This window comes from Drosophila biarmipes, chromosome 3R (assembly GCF_025231255.1).
Source record: "Drosophila biarmipes strain raj3 chromosome 3R, RU_DBia_V1.1, whole genome shotgun sequence".
Taxonomy (NCBI): Eukaryota; Metazoa; Arthropoda; class Insecta; order Diptera; family Drosophilidae; genus Drosophila; species Drosophila biarmipes.
Window position 1 is genome coordinate 13,681,139 of NC_066616.1, and position 23,957 is coordinate 13,705,095.

Sequence of the window (23,957 nt, forward strand, 5' to 3'; positions counted from 1 at the left end):
TAATATGTAAAACTCCTATAAAAGACATAACATTTCATTCAGGACATTTCATTTTCATTTTTCCTTCTCCATAATAATATTATAGCACTCCTAAAAAAGACATGACATTTCATTCATGACATTTCGTTTACATTTTTTCTTTCCCATTATAATATAATTAGTTTTATGATCCAATTTAGGAAAGGATCCTCACATGATATTTCATTTCATTTCCCCCTTTCTCCCTTCATATTTTAGTCAACATTAAGCTCAACTAGTTTTGAGGTTTTAAACTTTCTTTTAGCCTTTGTTGTGGTAACTCTTATTGGTAGTGCTAGAACTTCTCCTTAATTTCTAAATAATATTTTAATATTTCTATTCCCCAAACTTTCTCCCAGTGCACTTGTTCAAGTATCCATGTCGGTGTCTAGCGCTTGTCTGACAAACTGAATCGCCTGTCTGTTTTGGCGCTTAATTCGTCACTAAATGAGATTTTTTTCGTTTACGGTTCGGTATTTTTTGTTGCAAATTCGCTCGTTTTTGGCCATTGTTGTGCGCCATCGAAATTGCTATTTTGGTGGCCGAACGAGCGAGTTCCTGCCCGCCTGCCAGTCAGCCTGGTGCTCCTGTTTCTGCTCTGTTCCTGTGGCTTTGGCATCGCCAGAGTGGCTAGAATGGCCCAAAATGGTAGGTGGTGGTGGTGGTGGCGGTGGTGCGCTGGGCTTTCGCCGGATGAGTGGGTGGTGGATGGTAGATGGTGGATATCGCCTGGCGCCGACAGTTGCAGCCACTTTGCAATAACACAGCGTGAAATTGCAACGCCAAATCGAATCAGTCCGCACGGGAAATTCGATTTTTTGTTCGCCGTGTGCGAGTGCGAGGATGCAATGTGCCACTGATGATGCTCCTCAGCCCAGCCTGCTCGTCCATATAGCAGCAGCACCCCAGCACCGCCGCTTGGCTACTAGTCTTTTGCGGGCAATCAGACAGCAACAAATGCCAGACGGAAGTCGGAACGGAATCGGAGTCGCAGTTAGGAATCTCGCGGGTGGCATGGAAAAAAATAGGTCCAATGCAATTTCGAGGCAAACGATTTTCGGTCAAAAACACTGTGGCTGCAGGCGAGCTAAATATAAACAAACGCGTAGATAACTCTTTTATTAGATGGATTAATTTTTTACTTGGCAAATTTTAATCATTTTTAGCGCTAAGGGCTCCCCTTAAATTGCTGATGCTCAGACATTTATTCATTTATCCCCTCTTTTTTCCTCAGCCATCCTTCAACTATCCATCAGGAGCAGTGAGCGAAATGAAATTACAAAATGTGTTGAATGCTCGTCGTAGCATTCTTTTGTAGCACTTTTGCATGCCACCCACTCAGACACAGACTGACTGCCTGACTGCCTGGCTGCCCCAACCTTCGTTTGCCATTTCCATTTCCCGCTGGCATTGTGACATAAATTGCTTATTTATTGTTTAAAATGGTTTCTGGTTGCTAAACGACATTTTCAGCGCTGCTGGCCATTGTTGGAGTGCGATGGCTGAAAACAGGTGCCGAAATACACGTGTTCGAGTATCTCTCCATCCGTGTATTGCTCTTGCTAAGCAGATTTCTAGATTTGTGTGCGAGTGTGGGAATGTGGCATCATTGTTCTATTCAAACTATAAAATTTCGGATTGCAAACTCATCGTCTGCTGTCTGGCGGATGGCGAATGGCCGGCATTTGGCTTTCGGTGGCACAGGAAACAATTCGAGGGAAATGCCAAAAATTGATGCTTGATGAAGCAGTAAATTAATTTGGACATTTTTCGATCCATTCAACTTGGCATCTGAATGCTGCCAACCGAGGTGTGCTCTAAAATGTCCGCCAAATGGTTATTCATTTGCATATTTAGGCGCTAATGTCTCAACAAATGTGCAATTTCGGTTATAAATTATTGATAAATAAATACATTGCAGTTAGAGCCTAGTTATTTATTATGATTTTAAAATCTGATTAATAATGGATTTCCATAAATTCCTCGCCTCGCCGGGTGTCGCAATGCTACTCCACTTTGACAGTGCGAAAATAAAAAATAAAACTTTGCATATGCAAATTAAATGAAATTGTCCCCACACGACACGAATTGCGGCGGAACCGTTAAGATCATGTCCCCTTAGCCAGGGGATCATCCAATTTTGGCCAACTCCAGAGACGGCTTTGCCAATCAGGAGGCAGCTCCGACTTCAACTCAAAGAGCCCAAGTGCATAACGATATGCAAAATATGCAACACAGATGCCATATCGGCTGTCAGTCGTCAGAGGCAAAGTCGGAGTTGATTTAAGTCGAGTTGGAGACGGAAAACGGGAGGCGGGAGACGAGAGCCGAGAGGGCCAAGAAAGGCAGAGGAAAACAACTCCTGTGGCAGCCTCCTGTCGCTTTGCGCCCAATTACGCCTTCAAATTGAGTGATAAATGTCTCGGCGATGGCACATAAATAAACTTGAGTTAAATTTATTACACAACCCACACAAAGACTTCATAAAAATGCAAACTAAATGAACTATTAAAGGAGGCGGCCTCAGTCGGCGGCGAACATGAGAAAACCCCCAAGCAGCCACTGCTAAAACGGAAAACAAACAAACAAATGAAGAAGGCCAAGACGAAAAGCGCTCACTCTGAAGACAATTGAATTGCATTGGCATTGGCAATGGCATTGGCGATGGGGATGGCAGGCCAGGCAGACAAACAAACAAGGGGAGCCAAACGGATCGGAACGGAACTGAACTAAACTGGACGCTTGGTGTGAGAAAAAATGCAAATAAATGCGCAAATAAAATGTGCAATCAACTTGGTGATGGCGACGGGCGAACGGCGACAACCGGCGGACTGAAGCCGGCAAAGTGTGAATGTTGCGCATGCGCAGCGGAGCCCTGGCCACGGGAGGAGGGTCAACGGGGGCCGGAATCCCAGCCAAGTGCGCATCAATTAGGCCGCCAGGAACGGCAGCACGAACTGCAAAAGCCAGGAGACTGACCAAAAGATAAAGCAATGCCACAGGAACGCCAACCTCCAAGTGGCGAGTTCCCATCTTCAAGCTCCAGAACGCCGCACAGCAGAACGGCAGAAGCAGCCCCACAAATGAATAAAACGTTTAGATAAACAAATACAGAAGAATGCTGAAATGCTGTTAAAAGCTACAAAATGAAGTGGCCGTTGGCAATGCAACGTTTACACTGCGAAATTAAAACGAGCTTTAATTAGCAATGCAAATCGAAGGGAAATGGGCTTAGGAAGTAGCTACTAAATTATTTGACTTACTAAAATAGGTTTTAAGTATATTCAAAAGATATAACTGTGTTTAAATATCCCTATTAAAAATGTGGCAGTACAAGAATACTAAAAATTTGAGTTAACTGAGAATAGAAAAGGTATGGAAAAACTATTCCTTAGATCTTTATTTATATTTTATTCAAAGTCCCCTTGAATCTCTTAATCGTTTTTTAGTTTTCGCAGGACTCTACCCTTTGTAATCCTTAACCTACATAGGTCCCACGATATTTATTCCAAGTGTATCAGTATTGGAACAGAGATCGGAATTGGAAACTGGGTTTGGGAATGGTACTGGGATTGAGCCTGCTTTCGTTTCGATTCGGTACCGCTTCCCCGCCCATCTTTCCCCCGCCCCCCTGCCCACAATTCAATGAACATGCGCGCACACAGTTGAAGAGCAAACAAATTTATTACGCGCCGTTTGAACAGCGCATAAATTTTAACCCATGTGCGGAGGTATGGGTTAAGGAGTCGGAGGGGGCGACTCCAGCCAAGTCACGGCTGACCAAGATTAACATACTCCGGCGATCCAAAGACGGTGGGGGGCTCTCGTCCGACTGCGAAAGAGACGGGAACATGGGGAGCGAAAGAGAGCGGTAATCGATCGACGACGCTTGCGTGCAACTTGCAGCGTGCGTGATTTACAAACAGCGCCACATTTGGCAAACATTTACGGGGCCGCGAAACTTGTCTCGATGGAAACTACGTAAAACGATTTAAGGCTGAACACGACCAATTTGTGGATAGTCGTTGGACTTGGGCTTGGGCTTGGGCCTGGACCCTTTACAGAGGAACTGCGTCAGAGGCAAGGAAGGTGGGGGGCAGGGAGACCCCCGCTGATGGGGCACTGCGATGCTGTGTGCCACACATTTCTCATTTCGGGGATTTATGTGCGGCCCCGAACAATCGATTGTTGATTTTTCTGAATCGAAACTCACACGGCGAAAAATAAACCCCATTACCATATTAATGTTTTCCATCTTTGTTGTTTACTTTTAATGTAATCAGTGGGATCTGGCATCATATCAGTATCAAATATTTACATATTTAGTGTGCAGTGTGAAGCACTAAAATTCCATTTTTATGTTCCAAAAAATATTTGGCCTGCAATTTGAATTTCAATCTAATACTTGTAATATATATCACCTCTTTTGAAGGTTTACTTTGAAGTGATTTTCATAAGAATATTTCTAGCTATGACACAACATTTTTTTCTCTGCACTTTTCACCTCGCCCACCGCCGGGTAATTCAATAGCTTTAAAGGCAACTAATTTCCAATTTCTTGAAATTAATACACAGAGTTAGTTGGCAGATTGAATTTCCAATGAATTTTGCTGTCCACAAAGTCATTTACAGTTTTCAAAGCTTTTTTTGTGCTTCGTAGCCGTAGATTGAGAGCTGCGGGACCTCACACTTGAAGAAAACATGCAGCGCTGTGACATTTCGATTTATTTTTATTGATTCCCGGGGGGAAGTGAGGGAGGGGGATAAAAAGGTGGTGGAGGTGCCGAGGTGGCGATGCTCTGAAATGCAAGTCAGGCGCCGATGGCACGCAAGTGATCATCACACCTTGATAAAGAGGATGGGGAGGGGCAAGGGCCACAGGGCTGCCCCATCTCAATCCCCAACAGGAACCCCCGAGCCCCAGCCCCAAAACGTATCGAATTTTTATTGAAATGCAGCCAAGTGCAGCTGTATGGGTGCGTATCTGCAGGCCCATCTCAACGTGTGTGCGTGTTATCTGTGAACTGCCCGTGCATTTGTTACTTTTATGCTTGATTTATTGACTTTATTTTATGGCCGCTTGATTGGACACTAAATGAGTTTTTAAACTCCCTACGTAGCGGGGCGGGTCTTATCAATTTTTGATTCCCTCTTTTTTCCCGTATTTCATTTGTGCGCGAGTGCTGGAAGTCGGTTTGTATTTGTATTTTCGGTGGAAGTTGAAGTCACTTACGTTTTACATTTAACCCACGTTTCGATTTTAATGTCTGACAAAACGTTTCGATATGGCCTGAAGAAGGTTTGACTTTTCGGTCGGCTTTAACAACTTACCTGAAACGAAATAAGAGGCAAGAGAAATGTTAATTAAATTGTGTGTTTTTTCCGGGTATCTGTAATTGCAGTTAAAACCAAAAAGAGCTTTAGGGGCGACAAATGAGGTTCATTTGATGGGCCGGCGATCAATCAAAGTTAAGTGCTTGGATGGGAAAGTTTTAATCGCGTTTCGGGGTACATTTTCGAGATAACTTTTCGAGGAAGATTTTTATGCTGAATAAAGTCCAATAAAAAAATGATATATTTTTAAAATCTTTCATATACAGGAACCTTTAAATCTATATATATTTAAATTTATATTTAAATGCACTAAGAACTCCTCGCACCGGAAAACCATTATTAATCAACAGGCTATAACTAACCTGTCCGACTTAACCCCTGATTGACAGACAGCCGTCTTACAGCCCCGATACGCACTGTATCGTTCCCCACATCTCAGAACCGAACTCGATTTGAATATGGCCCACGCAATGTAATTACAAAACGAACATCAAAGTCGTGCACAGACATAGACATTCCCATTTGCCTCCATTTAACCCTCCGCTGCCCACAACTACGAAACCTACAACAGACACAAAACATGTTAACTATAATTAAACATAAATATCAACAGCAAGGCAAACACACACAACAATCGACAGCAAGGCAGCGTGAATAGCAAAAATGTCCATCAAAGTCTGCTCTCCAAGCAAATGACGCAGAATTCTTTTTAATTAAACATAAAATTACTTTGGCGCTGCCGCAGAGCCACAGAAAAAGAAGGAAAGGAGCGGGAGATAGTGCTGCTGGGGCGAATAAATCAAATGAAATCTACTTGGGCAAACAACTCTGTGAAGTGGGAACTTGGAACTGGGGACTGGGGACTGGGGGTTCCACGGGTTCCGGGGGTATCGAGAAATATATGGCGGAGACAGCGGGGTGCCGTCGGTTGGTTGGTTTCGTTCAGTCTGCGGCACGTAATAATCATTTACATGAACACTCGCATAAATGTCACGTTGCTGCGATTATAAAAATAACTCGAAACTCCAAACTGCCGAGGAGGAGGTCCGGGGAACTGGCTGGAACTTCGGTTTGCTCTGCCCGTTGGCAGTCATAAATTAATGAATTTTTATTTGCTTATGCAATGGGGAAAATTGCAGCCGCGCCCCACTGCCCCCCATCATCTATCCACTAGCTATCTATAGTAATGAAAGCGTATCCTGCTTAAAAAAATATAAGGAAAATAAGCAGAGAGCCAGGCGGGACAGACCAGGTGGAAAAATTCAATTTCCAGGCAGCAGCATACGCCGCACTGATGCTGAGGCTGAGGCTGGAAAACAAGTTGCATCCGCAATTAAGTCATCAAGTTGCAATTATTGCCATAAAAACGAACAAAACGCAGGCAGCGCTGCAAAAAATGTGGCCACGCATGAACGTGAGATGCTGCCGGGCGGCTGGGCCTCAGCTCTGAGGTTTGGATTGGGTTTGTAGAAAAGAGGAAGATAAATAAAAAGAGTTGAGGGGAGCCTGTCGATTTGGAAGCACCCTGTAAAGTTGCAGAGATAGCTGTGCTATCGAACATTTACTATTCCAGAACTATTAAAAGATGTTCCTTTTATCCCTAAAATGGTTTTACCTTTAGCTCTTTTTGTGATATCTACTTAAATATGGGATATTCTATCCTTAGAATATTGCTTTTTAAAAAAGTTTTGGGAGGGAATGAACTTGAAATCCAATATTTCTAATGTATAACTTCAAAGCAATGGCAAATAATAGTTGAATACATGCCTACAAAACTATTTTCTTATTATTGCAATTTAAAAAAATATGTACATGACAAATATTTATCTGCCTGATCCTTCGGTGTCACTCTTTCGGCATACCCTAGAAAACCGTAAATCCAGCGCATCCGAACGCACAGTGAGCCCCACAGATCTGGGGTGTTGCTGGCTCAGCGGGACAGTGGATGAGGGCAGGAGCATCATCGTCGTCATCAGAGAGCGATGCCAGCTACGAGTCCGACTGATACCGATACTAAAACTGAGGCTTGAGCAAACAAAGCAACTGCAACATCGGCAGGCGAGAGATACATATTGCCCGATACAGATACTGAGATACAGATACACGCGCGGCGGCAGATAAATTATTTTTCTTCGGTTTTTTACTTCTTTTGTGTTTTGTTTTGCTTTTTTTCTTTTCGTTATTTTTTTTTCTGTTTTCTGTTTCTTGGCCAAGACGAAGACGAAGACGTCCAGCAACTGGTTGCTCTTTGGCTTAATTAAAAGCTGCAGCAAAGCCCGGGATTGTTCCACGGATTCGGATTCGGACTGGAATTGAATCGCATCGAATCGAATTGGATCGGATTGGACGGGATGCGTTGCAATGTGATGCGGTGGTGTGTTGTTGCCTTTTATTTGCTTTTCATGCTGCGGTCGCTGAAATGACACTACAATGTCTTCGAAATGAAAATAAATACGCTCCAGCCGGGACCTGAGTGAAGACCGCGACAACATGAGGCAGCAACATTGGCAACAACACGGTCCGCAGGTCCGCACCGTCGACAGACAGTCCGACCTGGCTACATGTTACACATTAAACCGCATCGGTCTTGAGCCCCCAGTTCTGCCCGAATTAAGGTGAATCTGCACAGCAGAGGCCAAGGAAGTGGGTATCGGATATTGCCTTTTTCAATTACTTAAAAACCTATTTTTCTTCAATAAACCATTGTCATACTTTGAACATAAATCAGTTCTAATAGATAGAATATATACCAAATATTTTAATTGCGATTCACATCTATATGAAGAAATCTATGCCCAAATATAAAGTTATGCTTTATGAATTGAGTATCAGTTAACTTAAATACTTAAAATATTTGGTATTTTTATTGGAATTAACCCAATTATTCAATAGTCACCTGCTGCACTATTATTCTGGCCGCTACTGTGTTGATATATCCTCTTTTTTGTTCTGTTTGCCTTTGAGATTTTGCAGCCAAGCGCAACGCTCGAGTCGACTCGAATCGGCTGACAATGACTTTGGCCTTTTCGCCGGGTTTCTGTTTTTATTGCGGCCGCCGCGCTGTGTTTTATAAATCTCATTTTCAAGAGGATTTGTGTGCCTGTCAAAATGTTGATGTTTCACAAAACACTCGCCCTCTCGAAGCTGCGGACGCGGCTGCTCTGCTCGATTTCAATCATGATCGATTTCATTTTCAGCTCGGGATTGTTTTATTTCCCTTCTTCTGTCTCGCTTTTTTTCTGCCTCCTCGTTTTGATCGCCGCTGTCTGGGAATTATACGATTTCGCTGCATTGAATTACCCCGTCAATGTCGACAGTCTTTGCCCAACTGACTCCGACTTTTGTGGTCTTTAGCTCTTGGCGCTGCGGCCAAATTACAACAATTTGTTTGCCTTATAAAGTTAAGCCCAGAACAAAGGCAGCCCAACACACAATCATCATTATCGAAATGTCATAAAACCAAATGAGCGGGCATTATTCAATTTTAAACAACGAACCGGGCATCATCATCCTCGTTCCCGTTCTCATCCTCATCCACAGCCCCAGCCCCGGCCTCATCTTCAGCCTCGTTTTTATCCCAACGGAAGCAAAAGCGGCAGCAGCTGCCAAACAACTTAATACAGACAAAAGCCCTGGGAAGAGCCGGCATCCCGGATGGATGGAATGGATGCCGAATTCCTGGCCAGCCGAAATAAATGTTTCAACTGCCACGAATGCCCTTTCACTGCGCCTCCGAGAAAATGCCCGATAGCCAGTAAGAAAATAAAAAAAAAAACACGAGAAAAGTAAGAATACAAACAAACAGCCAAAAATTAAGCATAATTACTGACAGCAATCGAGGCGGCCCCACACACAGGCGGCGGCCCAACCAAGGGCTACGTGAAGGCAGCCCAGGATCTTGGCCAGAAACTGAAGGCGGCACTGTCAGAAATAAAGCGCAGAAAATTAAAAATAGTACATAGCTTACATTCTGGAGAGCATATAAACCAAACGTCAAGCATACCTTACAAACAAATAGGAATAAATTACTAGACCCCAAATGGCTAATTCAAATCACTGAATAATATATATATATATGTGTTAAATTTGGTGGAATTTAAAACCGACCTTCAAGCATATATTCCTAAAAATCATGAACACAATTTTACAGATGACTAACTAACACCTGAGCTTCAGCTTAATGTTCCTATAATAATAAACATTTAATTACCTAACACAAGTCTAAAAAACAAATTCGTTGTAGGACGTAATGGAGATTCTCTGGTAGAACCTATATTCATTTTTTTATGTTAGAGGTATTTTCTTTCTTCCAGTGTTGGGCTGGGCCAAAACGTTTTCATTAAAATTGCTGCCTTGGCCAATCTGCGGGCCACGCACAACAAGAGCGGCAGGGAAAAAACTGAAATAAAAAAAGGAAAATACACCGAGCTTGCTCCGTAAAATTGCAATTTGGCCGGCGAACGAAACGGAGTGAGACAATTATAAGCATGACAAATGAATTTCGCATTGGGGCCGGTGTTCCGAGAGCCGAGAGTGCCGAGTGCCCATGCCCAAGTTCCCAGGAAAACTGTCAGTGGAGGATCAGTGGCGTTGAGACAGATTCAAAAGATTCGAAAGATCGGGAGGAGCATCGGAGCATCGGTGGATCGGGTCGCAGCTGTTGCCGCCGGGCACACACCTTCAACTCGTTGAGTTTTTGCATCTCGACTTGTTTCACTCCGTTTCAGTTGGCTTCGGTTCGTGCGTGTTGCGTTTTATATGAATAATTGCATCAAGATTTTTGCCAACTCCTCTGCGGTCGATTGCGGCAGCTGCCCCAACTGCACTGGACATCGTTTCTGTGGCCGCTCAAGGTGAATTTCAGTTGTGTCGACCGCAGACAACGTGACAGGCCCTCGACCACCATGAATATGCGGACTGCTGGTGGATGTACGTACTCGCACAGCCCAGCGCCGTCGCACCCATTTCAATTTAATTCACATTTTCAGCACATTAAAGAGTGGGCCTTAAGCTGCGCAACATATTCATATTTATGTTTGAGGAATTTTCGTGCTTATTTTCTCAGAAATTCTCCTTTCGCTTTTTCCCGCCTGCCACTTTGCATTTGTCTGACGCTGCGTATACTTGATTTGATTTGATTTTTGTTTCCCTTCCTTTGCATAACCATATCACTCCGTTCTTTCTTTCTTTTTGGCCGCCACCGCCCCCCTCATCTTCACACATTCGGGGGTTATCCTTTGGCATGTCGACGCTTTTTGCATCTTTCATGACGAAACCATTTCATGTTTTTGTTCCCATTTTCACATTTTTCTGCTGGGGCAACCCAGAATTTTACATATTTTTGGCATTGAAAGCGGGTCAAGAATTACAAACTGAGCGAGATGAAACAGAGGGGTGCAGGAGGAATGGGAATATCCTTCACTTCAAATCAAACTGGTTAACAGTTGAAAAAACCTATCAAAAATTAAACAAATATTTTGTAACCAGTTTCTAAACTTTCCTCTGGAGCCCTATGCTGTTTTCTATATTTTAATATTTTAGTATTCACGTTGTCCTTTTGCGGCCCGACGTCTTCCACAAACACGCACATTTTTGGCAGCCACAAAATGTTGCAGCAAAACCAACAAACCGAAAAAAAAAACCTAGAGAGGGCACAAACGGGACATGAAATTGTTTTGCACATAACAGCAGGCAAACAAACATGAAAAGGGATATGGATGCGGATAAACGAATATGATTGCCGGGGCATGTGAAAAAAGCATAACTGAAATATTCTCGCCGCTTAAAACAAACAGGCGTAAAAAAATGAAACAGCCAAAGGAGCACGAACCGGCATTTTTTGTTGGCTGCCGCTCCTTGAAAATAAAATGTTTTTTATATTTTGATAAAACCAAAATGTTATTTGTCTCGTTAATGTAATGAAAACGACTTGCTAAAAGGATTAAATTTGCATTGCATTTATGGGAAAAGTGTATGTACACGAATCGGAGGGATTTTAATAAACGGGGGAGATTACTTTTAAAGCAATGTGTGTTTTTCACCATAAACTCGGTGATTTTTGATATGGGCGAATAAATATAATACAATTTTCCAAGATCCAGAACTCGAATATTCAGTTTAAACATACCATTTCTCCTTGGGGAGGCGGACCGATTTTATTCTCCTCTCCAAGCTCTAATTAATCCTAGGAGTATCTTTATGTGGGTCATGAAACACATAGTGAAAACGGCATGATATCATTTACCATGGCAGTGCGTTTTGGGATATGCCCAGAGATAGGGAGGGATAGGTCCCCGCAGCCTTGAAAGGTGGGGACTCCCTGCTGAATGTTTTATGCGTACTGCACGTGTTTGTGTTTTAATTAACAAAGGCAAGTAGCGGGCAACAATAAAAGGGCCACATTAAATTGGGTGCGTGTGTGCCGCGACGGGCGATGGGTGTGTGTAAACGCTGTTAAAAGTTGCTCCATTAACCGAACTCCAGTGTGCAGCGGCGACTTCTGTTTTTCTGCGGAGCAGAGAGTGTCGACTGATGGTTGATTTGCTGCCTTCACCTTGGCGCTCGTAAAAGTGTAACAAAATGTTTACCAATTAAGCAAACAAAGCAGAGTTGGGAGAGGTAAGAAACCAGTATGCTGGATTAATTGCGTGGGATTGCTTAAGTGCGTTTTTATGCATTACCATTAAGTGCTACATAGCGCAGGAATAGTCGCAGCTCCAGGAATTTATTTTTTCCCGCAGATTTGAGGGGGAATTTTTAGGGGGTTAGTGCCTTGGTGGGTCATAAATCAAGTGCCGTAGGTGTTGACGATGCAGACAAGTTAACAGGCCCGCGCACCAGGCCTTTTTCCCAGCTGCGTGTGTTTGGATATTAAAATTTTCAGCAAAGTATTGCCTAGTTTTCGGGGAAGCCATTAAGGCTCATTAGCGCCAACACTGCGCATTGCCGTATATTTAGTTGCTTAGTTTTTGTCAAGTCCCCCAGAACTTGATGAATGGTTACGCAAGTAGCGGGCCATTCATCTTGGGCTCTTGGAATCGTAAGCAGGGCAATTAATGCTGCCGTCGATCAATAAAATTAATTATTAGTTAAGCCAGAGCCTAGCTTACTGATATAATTATCATATTATAATGCCGTAGAGCGGAGGAACTGTAGCAACTAAAATCATTTGTTATGCATTGGCACGTCCTCGACGCGCCCCCATTCCATTCCTGCATTAATTTCCCCTTTTAATTAGTAATTTAACCAAGCTGGCGAAGGATTATTAAGCCTGCGTTCAATTTTCGCATTTTTATTAATCAGCTTAAAAGTAGGTTTTTGTTCATAGATAAAAACTATGTTCGATTCTGTTGCTAATACTCCGTGCGTATTTAATGCAAATTTGTGGTTTCATGCATGCTTAATTGCAAACCCATTGCCGGCCATTTATAATTGCCATGTAATAATTTTCGCTCAAAGAATAATGAAAAAACAAAATCTATAACAAAAACAATCGATAGTTAATTAGCCTTTATGCGAAAGCATGCCATTGTTGTCCCCTTTTATTGCATTTTTCCTTTTCAGGCTTCGCGGCATTTTAATTGCAACGGAGAATTTAGTTTTCCATTCTCAATTTAATAATCATTTAAAAGCGTAATAATTATTTTCAGACAAAGTTAAGCTAAGCTAGCTGCTGCAGCTGTCATTGTTTCTCATTAAGCTGATTGTTAATTCCAATTCGATATATGTCTGGTATCCTTTGTTTTGTTCCTTTCTTGAATAGCTTTATTTAGCCGTTGCCATCGGTATTATCATTGCCTTCCTATGCTCTGCGCTTTCCTTTTAGGTGGCAAAGTCAAACAGAATTTCAATTAAGTTAAATACTTCAACTAAAATTGAACTAAAATGCAATACAATAAAACTGCAGGAGCTGGGTGCTTCATCAAGCTCATTGCACTTGAAAATCGAAATCAATCAATGCCAATTGGGGAACAGTGGATAAACGATAAAAGGGATAAAGAACTCACGGTACAGAAGTACAATAAACTAAACTTGACCGTAAAAATAGGATTCAAAAATAGGATTCAAGTATAAATTATTCACATTTATTTTCAAATTATTTTTTATTCTACTGACTGCTCTAGAGAATAACTACTGTACTTGTTAATCAACACACATCCACGCAGACAAAATCCCTTTCCCTTTTCTGTAGGATCCTTTTTTCCCCTGGAGAGTCAAACATTTTAGCATCCGCTTCATTGGCGCTCATCATTTTATTTGTTTAGGCCATTGACGGTTTTATATCCGTGTGTGCCGGATCGATAGGGAATTTTATTCCTTCTATTTGCAGTTTTATTATACATTTTATTTTTACTCCACTTCCACTTTTTATATTTGGTGGCTACCCAGCACTCATAATGAAAATGGTTTTCACAAGTGGCCTTCACTCTGAAGTACAGCACCATAAAAAGTAAGGGAAAACCCACAGGAAATACATGAAAATCAAATAGAATTGAAATACAATTTTTTCGCTTGCAATATATTTGCACACATAATATGCGCCTTAACGCTCAAATACGCTCTCAATTGTCCAAATTTTGCGAATCTCTGTTCAGAAAAAAAAAATAAAAATAAAATACTCAAGTGCAGTCTGTTGGGGGCGTGGCAGTTAAGTGGCTTCGGCAGTGCAAATAAAAATTGTTATACAATATAAATAGAAAATAAAGATTCCTTTTTATTTTTTTTGCATTGTTTGGCACTCGTATTTTGTTGTGCGGGAATTTTCAAGTTGTCTGCCGCCAGTTCGGAAATATTAATTTACCCACGGAGAGGGATGGGAGGTGCAGTGTATATTTCCCTTTGTCTGCTGCTGCTGGGTGGTTAGTTTACCTTTGAGACGCCGCTTTCTGTGTGGGAGTTTCTTTATGCGCCATAATTATGTCATTTAAATGCAACAAGCTCCATGCGAGCCAGCCAGTCAGTCAGGCAGTCAGGCAGTCAGTCAGTCAAGCAGCCAGCCGTCTCCTCCGGGGCGGAACGATAATTCATAATTAAAAAAACATGCAACTTGCTCATCTGCCGTCAAAGGGAAACGGTGGAGAGGCCGAAAAGAATCATTGCAGCCGCACCAGCAGCACGCCTTGAGCCAGGCTCCAACTTTGGCTATAGATATGGCTCCAGTTCAGCCTCGACTTCAGTTCAGAGAAGAACCAGAAGAAGAACCCACCCAGCCTCCTTTATTTTTTCCTCCGAGGAGTGAGGGCATGGCGTGGCGCGCGACTGTTAATTAAATGAGCGAGCAGGCAAACGAGCAAACGACTGATGGACGTGAGCCAAGGATCCACAGATCCGTGGAGCCATGGAGCCATGGGTGCAGGGACAGGGCCAGAAAACCGGGCCAGAATCACCAGATACCAGGGCGAGTGTGCGAGTGGGTGTGCGGCTAAATTGCTAAATGAGATTTGCCGAGGACACCCGCATGCCTCACAAGCACACACACTCCCGGCCAGACAGACAGTCACATGAGGCACAAAGGGTTAATAGTGCATAGTTGCAAGTTGTTTGGGTGTCATCGTCAGCGTCTAAGCCAACTTGGGCACTGGGAGTTGCCTTCTAATTAAGGCCCAGAACAGGCAAGGCTGCACCTTAAAAAACAGGTAATCGATTGCAATTTTCATTATCAACAAAGCAGATAACATGAAAAGCACTAACTTTACCATGAGATTATCAACATAATATTTACATTTTAATTTCTGTGCAGAAATCTTCCATTGCTAACTCTTTTCCCTCAGGCTTCTTAATTATTTGGCGCAGTGTATCATTGCATGCCAAGTGTGAAACGCCTCCCCTTTGGACCCTTTCTCACTAGTCTGCGGCTTTTGCATTTTGTCGCTCATTAGTTTATTGCCGAAAAAGAAAGAAGGCACAGGCGCTGCACGGCACAGCAAAGCACAGCATTGAGGAGAACAAAAGCCCGACTTGGAGCTTGGAGTTCAACTACCCGGCGACTGGGGCAATGCGGGTTAATTGCCAGCCAAGGATGCCCCCTGTGGCTCCTGCCCCTCAGCTTGCCACCACACAGCTCCTGCCAATTAGCGGCATGCGGAAGTTGTCACTTCTCTGGCTGCATTTCAGCTCAGTGTGTATATATTGGGTGTGTATTCTCCGGCATTAAATCACTGGCAACTTTAAGACTTGTCAAATTACGCATACGACGCGCTGGCTCCCCCGAAGCCACGACCCCATCCATTTGCCAATCAAACACTGAGTTGTCAGCATAAATCTTGGACCCACTCCACTCCAGGAGCAGCAGCAGCAGCAACACCACCACCACCGCCACCAGCAACCAATACAATCACCACCACGGGTGTCTTTCCTGGCCGCGTTGACAGGCCTCGAACGAACATGGGGCGTTGATGCACATATGTCACATGATAACAACATGAGGTCCATCCAAGAGCCAGGCAAAAGTAAATATAAATTTAAGCAAAAATCACCCAGGACCATGTGTAGGCGGTGCGGAGAGAAAACTGCAGAGAAGTCATCGAGACAATGGACCGAAACCCAGACCCCAGACAAACCATGACTTGACTGAAAGGTGTTGCCAACTGAATTGAAGGCATGTCCATGTAATGCAAACCAAAATAAATAAGTAAAAAACCACAGAAAGTACACAGAACACAAAGGGAATACAAAGGCTAAGCAATGTTACCAAATGATCAGAGTTTCCTAACAAAAATTAGTGTGACCATGCAATGAAAATAAATTTCAAAAATATTTAATTTTATTTCCTGTTATTTCAAAACTTTATTTTACTTTTTTATAAAGTGTTATTAGTCCTGGTTATTAGTCCCAACTAAGACAATATTTCTTTTTGTGCTCACAACACCATTGCCAATAAAAAACCAGTGCTGGCTCATAGTTTCTTGCCTGTTTTGGCATGTGTCAAGTCAAGTCTGCCAACAAGCTCATGTCCATCAATTCAAGGCGCTCCGGGCGCCGCTTGTATTTTTCCTTCCTCCATATTTTCTTTCTACTCTGCCCGATTTTGTTGCAATTAATTTCTAATTAAAGACGGCCTCGATATGGGTCAAGAGGTGCTGGCCACCAAAAAAAAAACCAAAATCGAGAAGAGGAAAAATGAAAACTAAGTGTAGAAAAAAACAGAAACTGTTACATGTGGGGAGCTTGGCACGATTAGCTGCAGCCTAGATCTCTTGCAGCAACACAGGCACTTCATTAAATATTTAAATGAGCATCCTGTTTTCTCTTTTTTTCTGGCTTCTTCTCCACTTCTCCCTGGTGTTTTTCCGTACTTTTTTGAGTTTTGCACCAAGCAGCAACAGCAGCACCTACACACAAAGGGAGGACGACTGCCTCTGCATATGCAGATTCATAAGCAGTTAATTAAGGCCGAGCGGAGAAGCGGCAGCCGAAACTGGGTCTGGAGTTTGGGGCAGGGCAGTGTTGCTGTTTCTGCTGCGGTGTGGCAACACATCTGCAACTACAATCAACAAGCGAACAGAACAGCAGAGCAACACAAAAAGTGAAAACCATATAAAAATGGCTTTTGCCCCGAGCTGGGGCCGTAAGTTTGGGGCACAAGGCCTCCTCCTCCTTTTTGCCGGTGGCTGTTGGCCACCGCTGCCTGCGGCTCAGACAGTCGTGCCACATATTTTACACATTTCATTTTCACTGCTGCACGAATTTATTTGGCAATAAGAGCAAGCCGACAGACCAACAGACAGATCAGAGCAGAGTCAAGAAATTGCACGACGCCCTATGAATACATTCGCACCACTAGTTTCCACTGTGGGAAAAGGGGTTTTCTAGATTATAATTAGGCAGGGGCACTAAAGAAAGGCAAAGTGGATTAATTATGTATTTAATTAATAACCAAGTTAATAACAAACTTGTTTTCAAAATATACATTAAGTTATAAACAAAGCGGACTTCTAAAAAAAACAATAAGCAATAGATTGAAATCCCATATTTTCAACCGCATGGTCACATTAACCCTACAGTTATTGAAGATTGAATTTCATTATAACTTTTTAACAATCATGGTGTTATTACAAAGTTCATATACCCTATTTGATGATATCATTTTGCTCACTGTATGTTTACAACTGTGCGAGAGCTTGGGTAATTTTCATATGTACAAGTGAAATATTATTTATAAAATTCCTCGCCCTGTTGGGTGGGCGTATCTGCGGCACTGCGCTACGCCGTAAATTATGTCATTTTAGACAAGTGCGCCACGGCGAATTCGTTTTAGCATATGGATATGGATGCCTCCCTCCCCCCCACACGGCCATTGAGATTTTCGTTTTATGGAATTGGGTTGAGTCCCGTCTCAGTCTCAGTCTGTTTGGAGTTTTGTGGATGGGAGCCAGGATGGGGTGGAATCCAGGGAAAAAAGGGACCAAGGCAGAAATTATTATGCATTTTGTCTTGCCTCTGGAAACGGGGATTGAAGTGCTCGACTCGTGATGGCGGGGCATGCGAAATTAGTTGGCGCTGAGTGGAGTGTTTGGGAATGTGCGACGACGACGCAGTGGGAATGGATCTGGGAAATGGAGCTGCAGTCAGGGGGTGGACTACATGAAAATTGATATGAATTGGGCCTAAGCAGCTCAGACAGCTGTGAAGTGACAACACTTTTGATAGACCATGACAGATGGAACTGAATATATTCATGAATCCGCCTGGAAAACTCGCTTAATTGCCACGATGAACTTAACTCGGTCATGGGATGTTAAACGATCTAAAATGAGAAACATTTAAAAACGCTAGGAATTTTCAAACCATTTAGATAGAAATAAATTGCTTTGCAAGTGTGTGCATCATAGAAAATTTAAGAATTTCAAGAAGCTATGAATTAAGCATCAAGAACACTGTAATGGCCAAACCTATTTGTAGTAGTAACTTTACTACTCAATAGTCCACATATTATCGTCTTATCCCTGAGATGTTTGCAATATTCTGTTTACTTTCCATTATTCTGATAAATTTCTGCATTTTGTGGTGGCACCTTCCCATGAATCCCATTCTCGCATATGGCACACCAATTCAATTTCCGTATCTTATCGGCATGACCATTCGCAACCTAAGCGATCCGACTCCATCTCAATTTTCGCTTAAACAATCCGACATATATACCCCATTTATAGGCAGCTAAGACCCACAACCGCTTCTCACACCTCATGGTCATGGCCTCCGAGGCAGTGTCCCTCTGCCCGTTTAGAATTTCATCTGCAACTGCAACAACACTCGTCTGCTTACTAATGTCAACCAATTCATTTCATTGAGTGCAATGCGTTGGCACCAAGGAACACGAACTGGGAACCGGAGTCTGGAGACTGCAAAGGAAGCGTCCGTGTCCGAGTCGGTTTCAGGCATTTAAGGCGCATGTTCTTCATTGGCTTAGCCTCAGGGTCAAGTTCAACGACAACCGAGTTGCAAATGGAAAAAATAAGACCCTCTGAAAGCAGATGCAGTGAGAAGAAATGTGGGATGTTGTAGTCACAACATTTAAAAGGAACTTATTATTTTCGAAACTTATAATTAATTTTCGTTTTGATGTTGTTAAAAAAGTCTTCCACGTTCTTAAAAATTATAGATAAAGAAAGAAAGAAAGACTTTTTGCAAATCCCTTTGTTTTAGTTGCATGGTCACACTATCTCTATTTTATCTGATTGATATGCAAGTAATATAAAGTCAGTAAACACTTTATATTTGCAGCCAAATTTTCAAAATTCCAAGTTAAATCTCAATTTAAATATTATTTTCCCTCAATGTATCTTTTGCTACGGCAGTCGTAAAGCGTAGCCAAAGCGTTTGCATATCGCATATCTAAATGAGGTGATGATGCTGCACATATCAGTAGAGATACAACGCAACAACATAAACATTGCCATGGCAATGGACCAGAACTGAAGCCGGGTCTCCGATGAGCTCAGATGAGAGACCTGGCCGAAAAGGAGGCTCAAATGTCCACTTGAGTGGGAAGCTTGAACATGAAATGTTTGCGCAGCAACAGCAAAGGCAAGAGCAACAAAAACAACAAATACCGCAGGCAACTCTGGGCAGTGCCAATTATGAAAACTGATATGCTTGCGAAAACCCGTTGATGAGCGAGCTTCATCCTGAGCTTCAAAGCGAAGCGAACCGTCCCGAATCGAATCGAATCGCCAGACTGCGAGTCAGGGACGAAAGACGGCAGGAGATAAGACTCCCGGCTGGCGCTCGAAATTTGGCTGGTTATTGGACACTCCGCAGATGCCACGCGTCGCACAATCAACTTAAATTAATTAAGCAGCCAGCAGGCAGCCAGACAGGCTAATGAAAATGTAATATTATCGAGCAAATCAAGGGGGCTGGCAAAGGATTGGATTTATGCAGCTGCCGCTGGAGGAGCCAACGGATTACGTCTGGTCAGTAATTAGGGCTAAGCAAATGGCGTCTAGGGAAATATGAGGCAGCCTAATAAGTTGAACGTATTTCAAAGAAAATCATTTCTATCTTTCACTTTATTTCATTTAGATCCAAATTTGTTAAATCCCGTTTTTTAAGGTGCACGGTCACACTACACTCCTATAACCAAGCATCTGATCAATGCTCTTCCTCCGATCACTGGAAAAGTAATTAAGCCAAAGTTAAATGCAAATAAATAAATGAGAACTCATTGTTGCTGCAGTTGCTGTTGCAGTTGCAGTTGCGTCTGCCAAACATAATTCACTTGAAGCAACATGCGGGGAAAATGCCAAAATGTCGTCGGTGCTTCCTCCCCCTTCGCCAAGTGGAAATTTATGACCCCCAGGCGAAGTCGTTGACTGACCAAAAAAAGCCAAAGAAAGAGGGAGAAAAAGGGGAGCAGCCACCGCAACAACTGCAACGGATGCAACTGCATGGTGCAACAATGTCAACCGAAGGCGGGGCTCGCAAGGGGTTAAGTGTGTCCCTCCAATGGCGGCAATTTATGTGCAGAAATATTGTTGAAATTGTTTGAGTTTAACAACTAAATTTCCTCCTTTGTGTGGGTGCTCCAAATTTGTTTTTGCGTACAAGCCTTTTCCGAGGTGATAAAATGGTGCAGGTGTCCGCCAAATGGAAATGTATTTAGTGAGGTGTGGCTATGGCTGGCTGTGTTTTAGAGCCCAGGGATTAGTCGCCAACCGATTCGGGGGAATTGCAAATTTATGGCCCCGGCGTGTCATGTGAAAGAAGCTGACGGCTTAACCCATGCTGGTGGACCGTGACAACCCCCAGCCATTTAGTCTAGCTAGCCCCCAATGATCATCGCCATCATCATCATTATGCAAATCCTTATGAGGCTGCACAAAATGTTCAACATTTATATCAAATGTCAGACGACCCCAAATTGCCAAATGAATCATAAGTAACGACTCGGAGTGAGAGTGGACCACCATAAAACAGGAAATATATTTATGAAGTAACCCATGAAATACTCCTGCACGGAGAAAAAAGTATAGTCATACGTAATAGTTTGTGAAACAAATTATATTTTGAACGAATTTTTAAAATGTTTTTCCTCTAAATCATAGTAATTTTAAAATCCAGCTTTTCAAATTGCAAGGTCACACTGTTAAGTTCTGGTATTTTAAGTTCGGGATGATGAGTAATTTTCGCATTATTTTTCTCTGTATAGGAGACTGGGAAGGGAAAATGCTACGCCTACGAGAAGAGACAGAGGGCAATGTCTGCACATGCAAAAATAAACGTGAAGCACCCACTCCCACACACTGAAAAACACACACACCCAGTGTCCACGACTTGGAGCTCAAAGCTCAGCAGAAAACTGCAGGCGGCTGACCAACATAAATGGCGCAAAGTTGAAATGTTGACAGGGCCACATTCGTTATGACGTCGCATAGAGAAAGAGACCGAAACAGAGAGAGAGTGAGGCAGGGAAAGCGACGGGGCAGAAGCGGAGGGAGAAAGACAGACAGAAGTAAGTAAATCAAGTTGTAGGTAAGTGAGATTTATGCTTATGTCGTTTAGTGTAAGCCAAACAACATCTCGCAACGTGAACGACCGTATCCCCATCCTTAACCCCGGAGAAAACCTTTTTCCACCACCCGCCCCACCAGAATGCAAACATCCATCTCAGCATGCTGAGAATTATGACAACATGGCCAAGGCAAAAATCAAAAACTCCAACCAAAGCGACCCAAAAATCCATGAGTTGAGGAGCCAAACAGAGACTCCTGAAATCCCCCATCTCCACTTAGCCTCGAGCTGCGTTTGCACCAAATTCTGTGACTATTTGCACAACATTTGCAACCAGGTTTTTTGGGGGAAGAAGCCTAGGTAGTCGTTGGATATCTACCATCATCTAGCTGCAACACTTTTCAATTCACTGAAATTTGCATTCGTACCCTAGATTTTTAGGTGCAATGGAATACTCATCGAGGAGTTTTTAGAGAACAACTTATTTAAGGAAAGATCATTTCAAAAACCTAGCATTATTTAATTTGGATACTTTAACTATTTGATACCTTACCAAATAGACTATTTCAAAAATTGTCTTTCTTTCTTTGGTCACACTGTGTCACCGAATCATCGGGTATTTTGCAGTCGTTAGGCAAGTGACAATAATTTTATCGTGGTATTTTTTTTTGGTAACTCGTTTCTAATCGCTGCAGCTAGTTGTTAATTACGGCAAACACAAACTGCAATCCAAGGCAGCATCTGCAACCACCACATCCTCTGGACCTCCGCTGCACTTGTGCAATGTTTGATTTATGCATGCAGCCTGGAACTGCTCTAATTAGCTCCAGCTTCAAAAACGGGCCCAAAAACTGGAGCGGGGGATAAAGATGGAGAAATGGAGGAATAGAAAGGAACGAGGACGAATCCCTTTGAATGCAGCTCCTTGCCTTGCCAGGCAGTAAATGTGTCAGGCAAACAACTTTCACTTGCTGGTTAATCATTCAGCGGTTGAAGTCAAGAGCAGTGGAATCTGCCTATAGGACCGCCCACTATAAATCTAGGCTGCTCGCTGGCCGAACGCCCAAATAAAAGCGAAAACGTTCAAAGGCTGGAAAAAAAGGAAGAAAAAAAAAACGAGGAATACAAGCAAGGGACCGAGGAGAAGCCAACTACTAAGTTGATGACATTAATTGACATTTAGCAGCGACGGGCATATCAATGAACTGGACAGCACAATCACCCCAATCCCAAACCCGAACCCAAAGGAGATGGAGACGGAGAAATGAAGTCGGTACTCTGTGCTCCTAGGCCGCCTTTCACTCCACGCAATTGTACAATTGGCTAATGTCACAAAAATCTACAGGCAGTTGTCAATGGCGCTTTGGACGTGGGACTCCCATCATTAGCGTGGCACAATTGTGAAATGTGTAATTGCTGCTACAACAGCAGCAACATCGGCAATAGCGTGGCAATAGCAACATCAGCAGCAGCAGCAGCAACTATGAGACATACAGACGACACATTGACAGCGAGTTATGTCAACTCGAATGCGATTTGTTTAGCTATCGCATTTCCCCCCATTTTTTCAGCTCTGCCGGATCTGTTGCTGCCAATGAGTATATTTCCCCTGGAAAAACATAAATTTAAGCGTAACAAGTGAGTATGATGGTGGAGTGCCCTAAGTAATGTGGCTTTAAGATACTCAATTAAAAAGTTAAGAATAGAAAAATAAAAAACATTTTTTCAAGTCTAAACAAATTTGCTTTTTGATAATAGTGTTACCATAGTTTAGTTTGAGACAAGTGAGAAAAACAAGGAAAAAACTTATTCGAAGTGTGACCAAAGCCTAATTTGAAGAAAGCTAAAGTGTTTGCATATTACTATCTAAGCAGATAACTTATTAAATTCAGAAATGTAATTGTTTTTGAATTCAATTGTACTTCCTTCAAAAAGTTAAGTACCTTCCGGGCAAGGGTATGAGAGAAGGCTACAAGCCTTTGCAACAAATTGAATAAAGGACACGATGAGTCCGCTCCTGTCCCCTCATCCTCCCAAGCTGTCTCTTTCCCTGCCCTCCGATGTCTCTTACTGTTTTCTGTAATTGGTTATATGAAACGCACAAGTGGCCCTGGCGTAGGCTGCACCGGCCAACTGTCCAACTGGCCGGGCCAAGAAGTACACGTTCAAGTCCAAGTCCTCCAGTCCTCGCTGGCGGTGGATGCCTCGTTGCCTGGGCTCTTGGTCCCGGCCACCGTGGTCCACTGGGGGAAGCTGGTCGCGAAGTGCGCGACAAGATTTATAAGCGCCTGTCAACGAGCTAGCAAAAGAGAGAGAAACGGAGAAAGAGAAACCGCCGTGGTCACTTTTTGATTTATAAGCAAAATGTTTGCCGCGTTGCTCAAGTATTTATGAAACATTTCAAGCCAGCGGACACGGCGGCTCCTACTCTTTTTCCAGCCAGTTGACACTGCAGTTGTTTGGGGCCTGGGAGCAAAAGGCAGCGGCAGCGGCAGCAGTAAGTAGCCGCAGTAATTGCGGCGGCATGTGAAATATGAGATAAACTCCAAGTAAGGCCAAGTCCAGGGATCCACAGCTCCATAGCTCTAGCTCCGAAGCATGTGGCAAGTTGTTTAGAACTAACCAAACCGAGGAAACAGCAACCGCCACGACAG

The 23,957-nt window shown here is 43.0% G+C and overlaps 1 protein-coding gene and 1 long non-coding RNA gene across 9 annotated transcripts in view; one reads left to right on the plus strand and one right to left on the minus strand.

Moving 5' to 3' along the window:
- LOC108031378 (sterile alpha motif domain-containing protein 5) overlaps positions 1–23,957 on the minus strand; it is a 158,367-nt gene that overhangs the window by 86,707 nt on the left and 47,703 nt on the right. Inside the window, exon 5 of one of the 8 annotated variants that reach the window (XM_044091132.2) lies at positions 5,200–5,349. The exons of the other annotated variants lie outside the window; for them this stretch is intronic. Coding sequence (XP_043947067.1) covers positions 5,338–5,349 — 12 coding nt within the window. The 3' untranslated portion in view covers positions 5,200–5,337. Of the gene's footprint in view, positions 1–5,199; positions 5,350–23,957 lie in introns of those variants that run through there. 8 annotated transcript variants of the gene reach the window in all.
- LOC127011572 (uncharacterized) lies at positions 9,766–10,381 on the plus strand. Its single transcript, XR_007764644.1, has 2 exons — positions 9,766–10,281; positions 10,341–10,381. It is a non-coding gene; the product is annotated as an uncharacterized LOC127011572 (long non-coding RNA).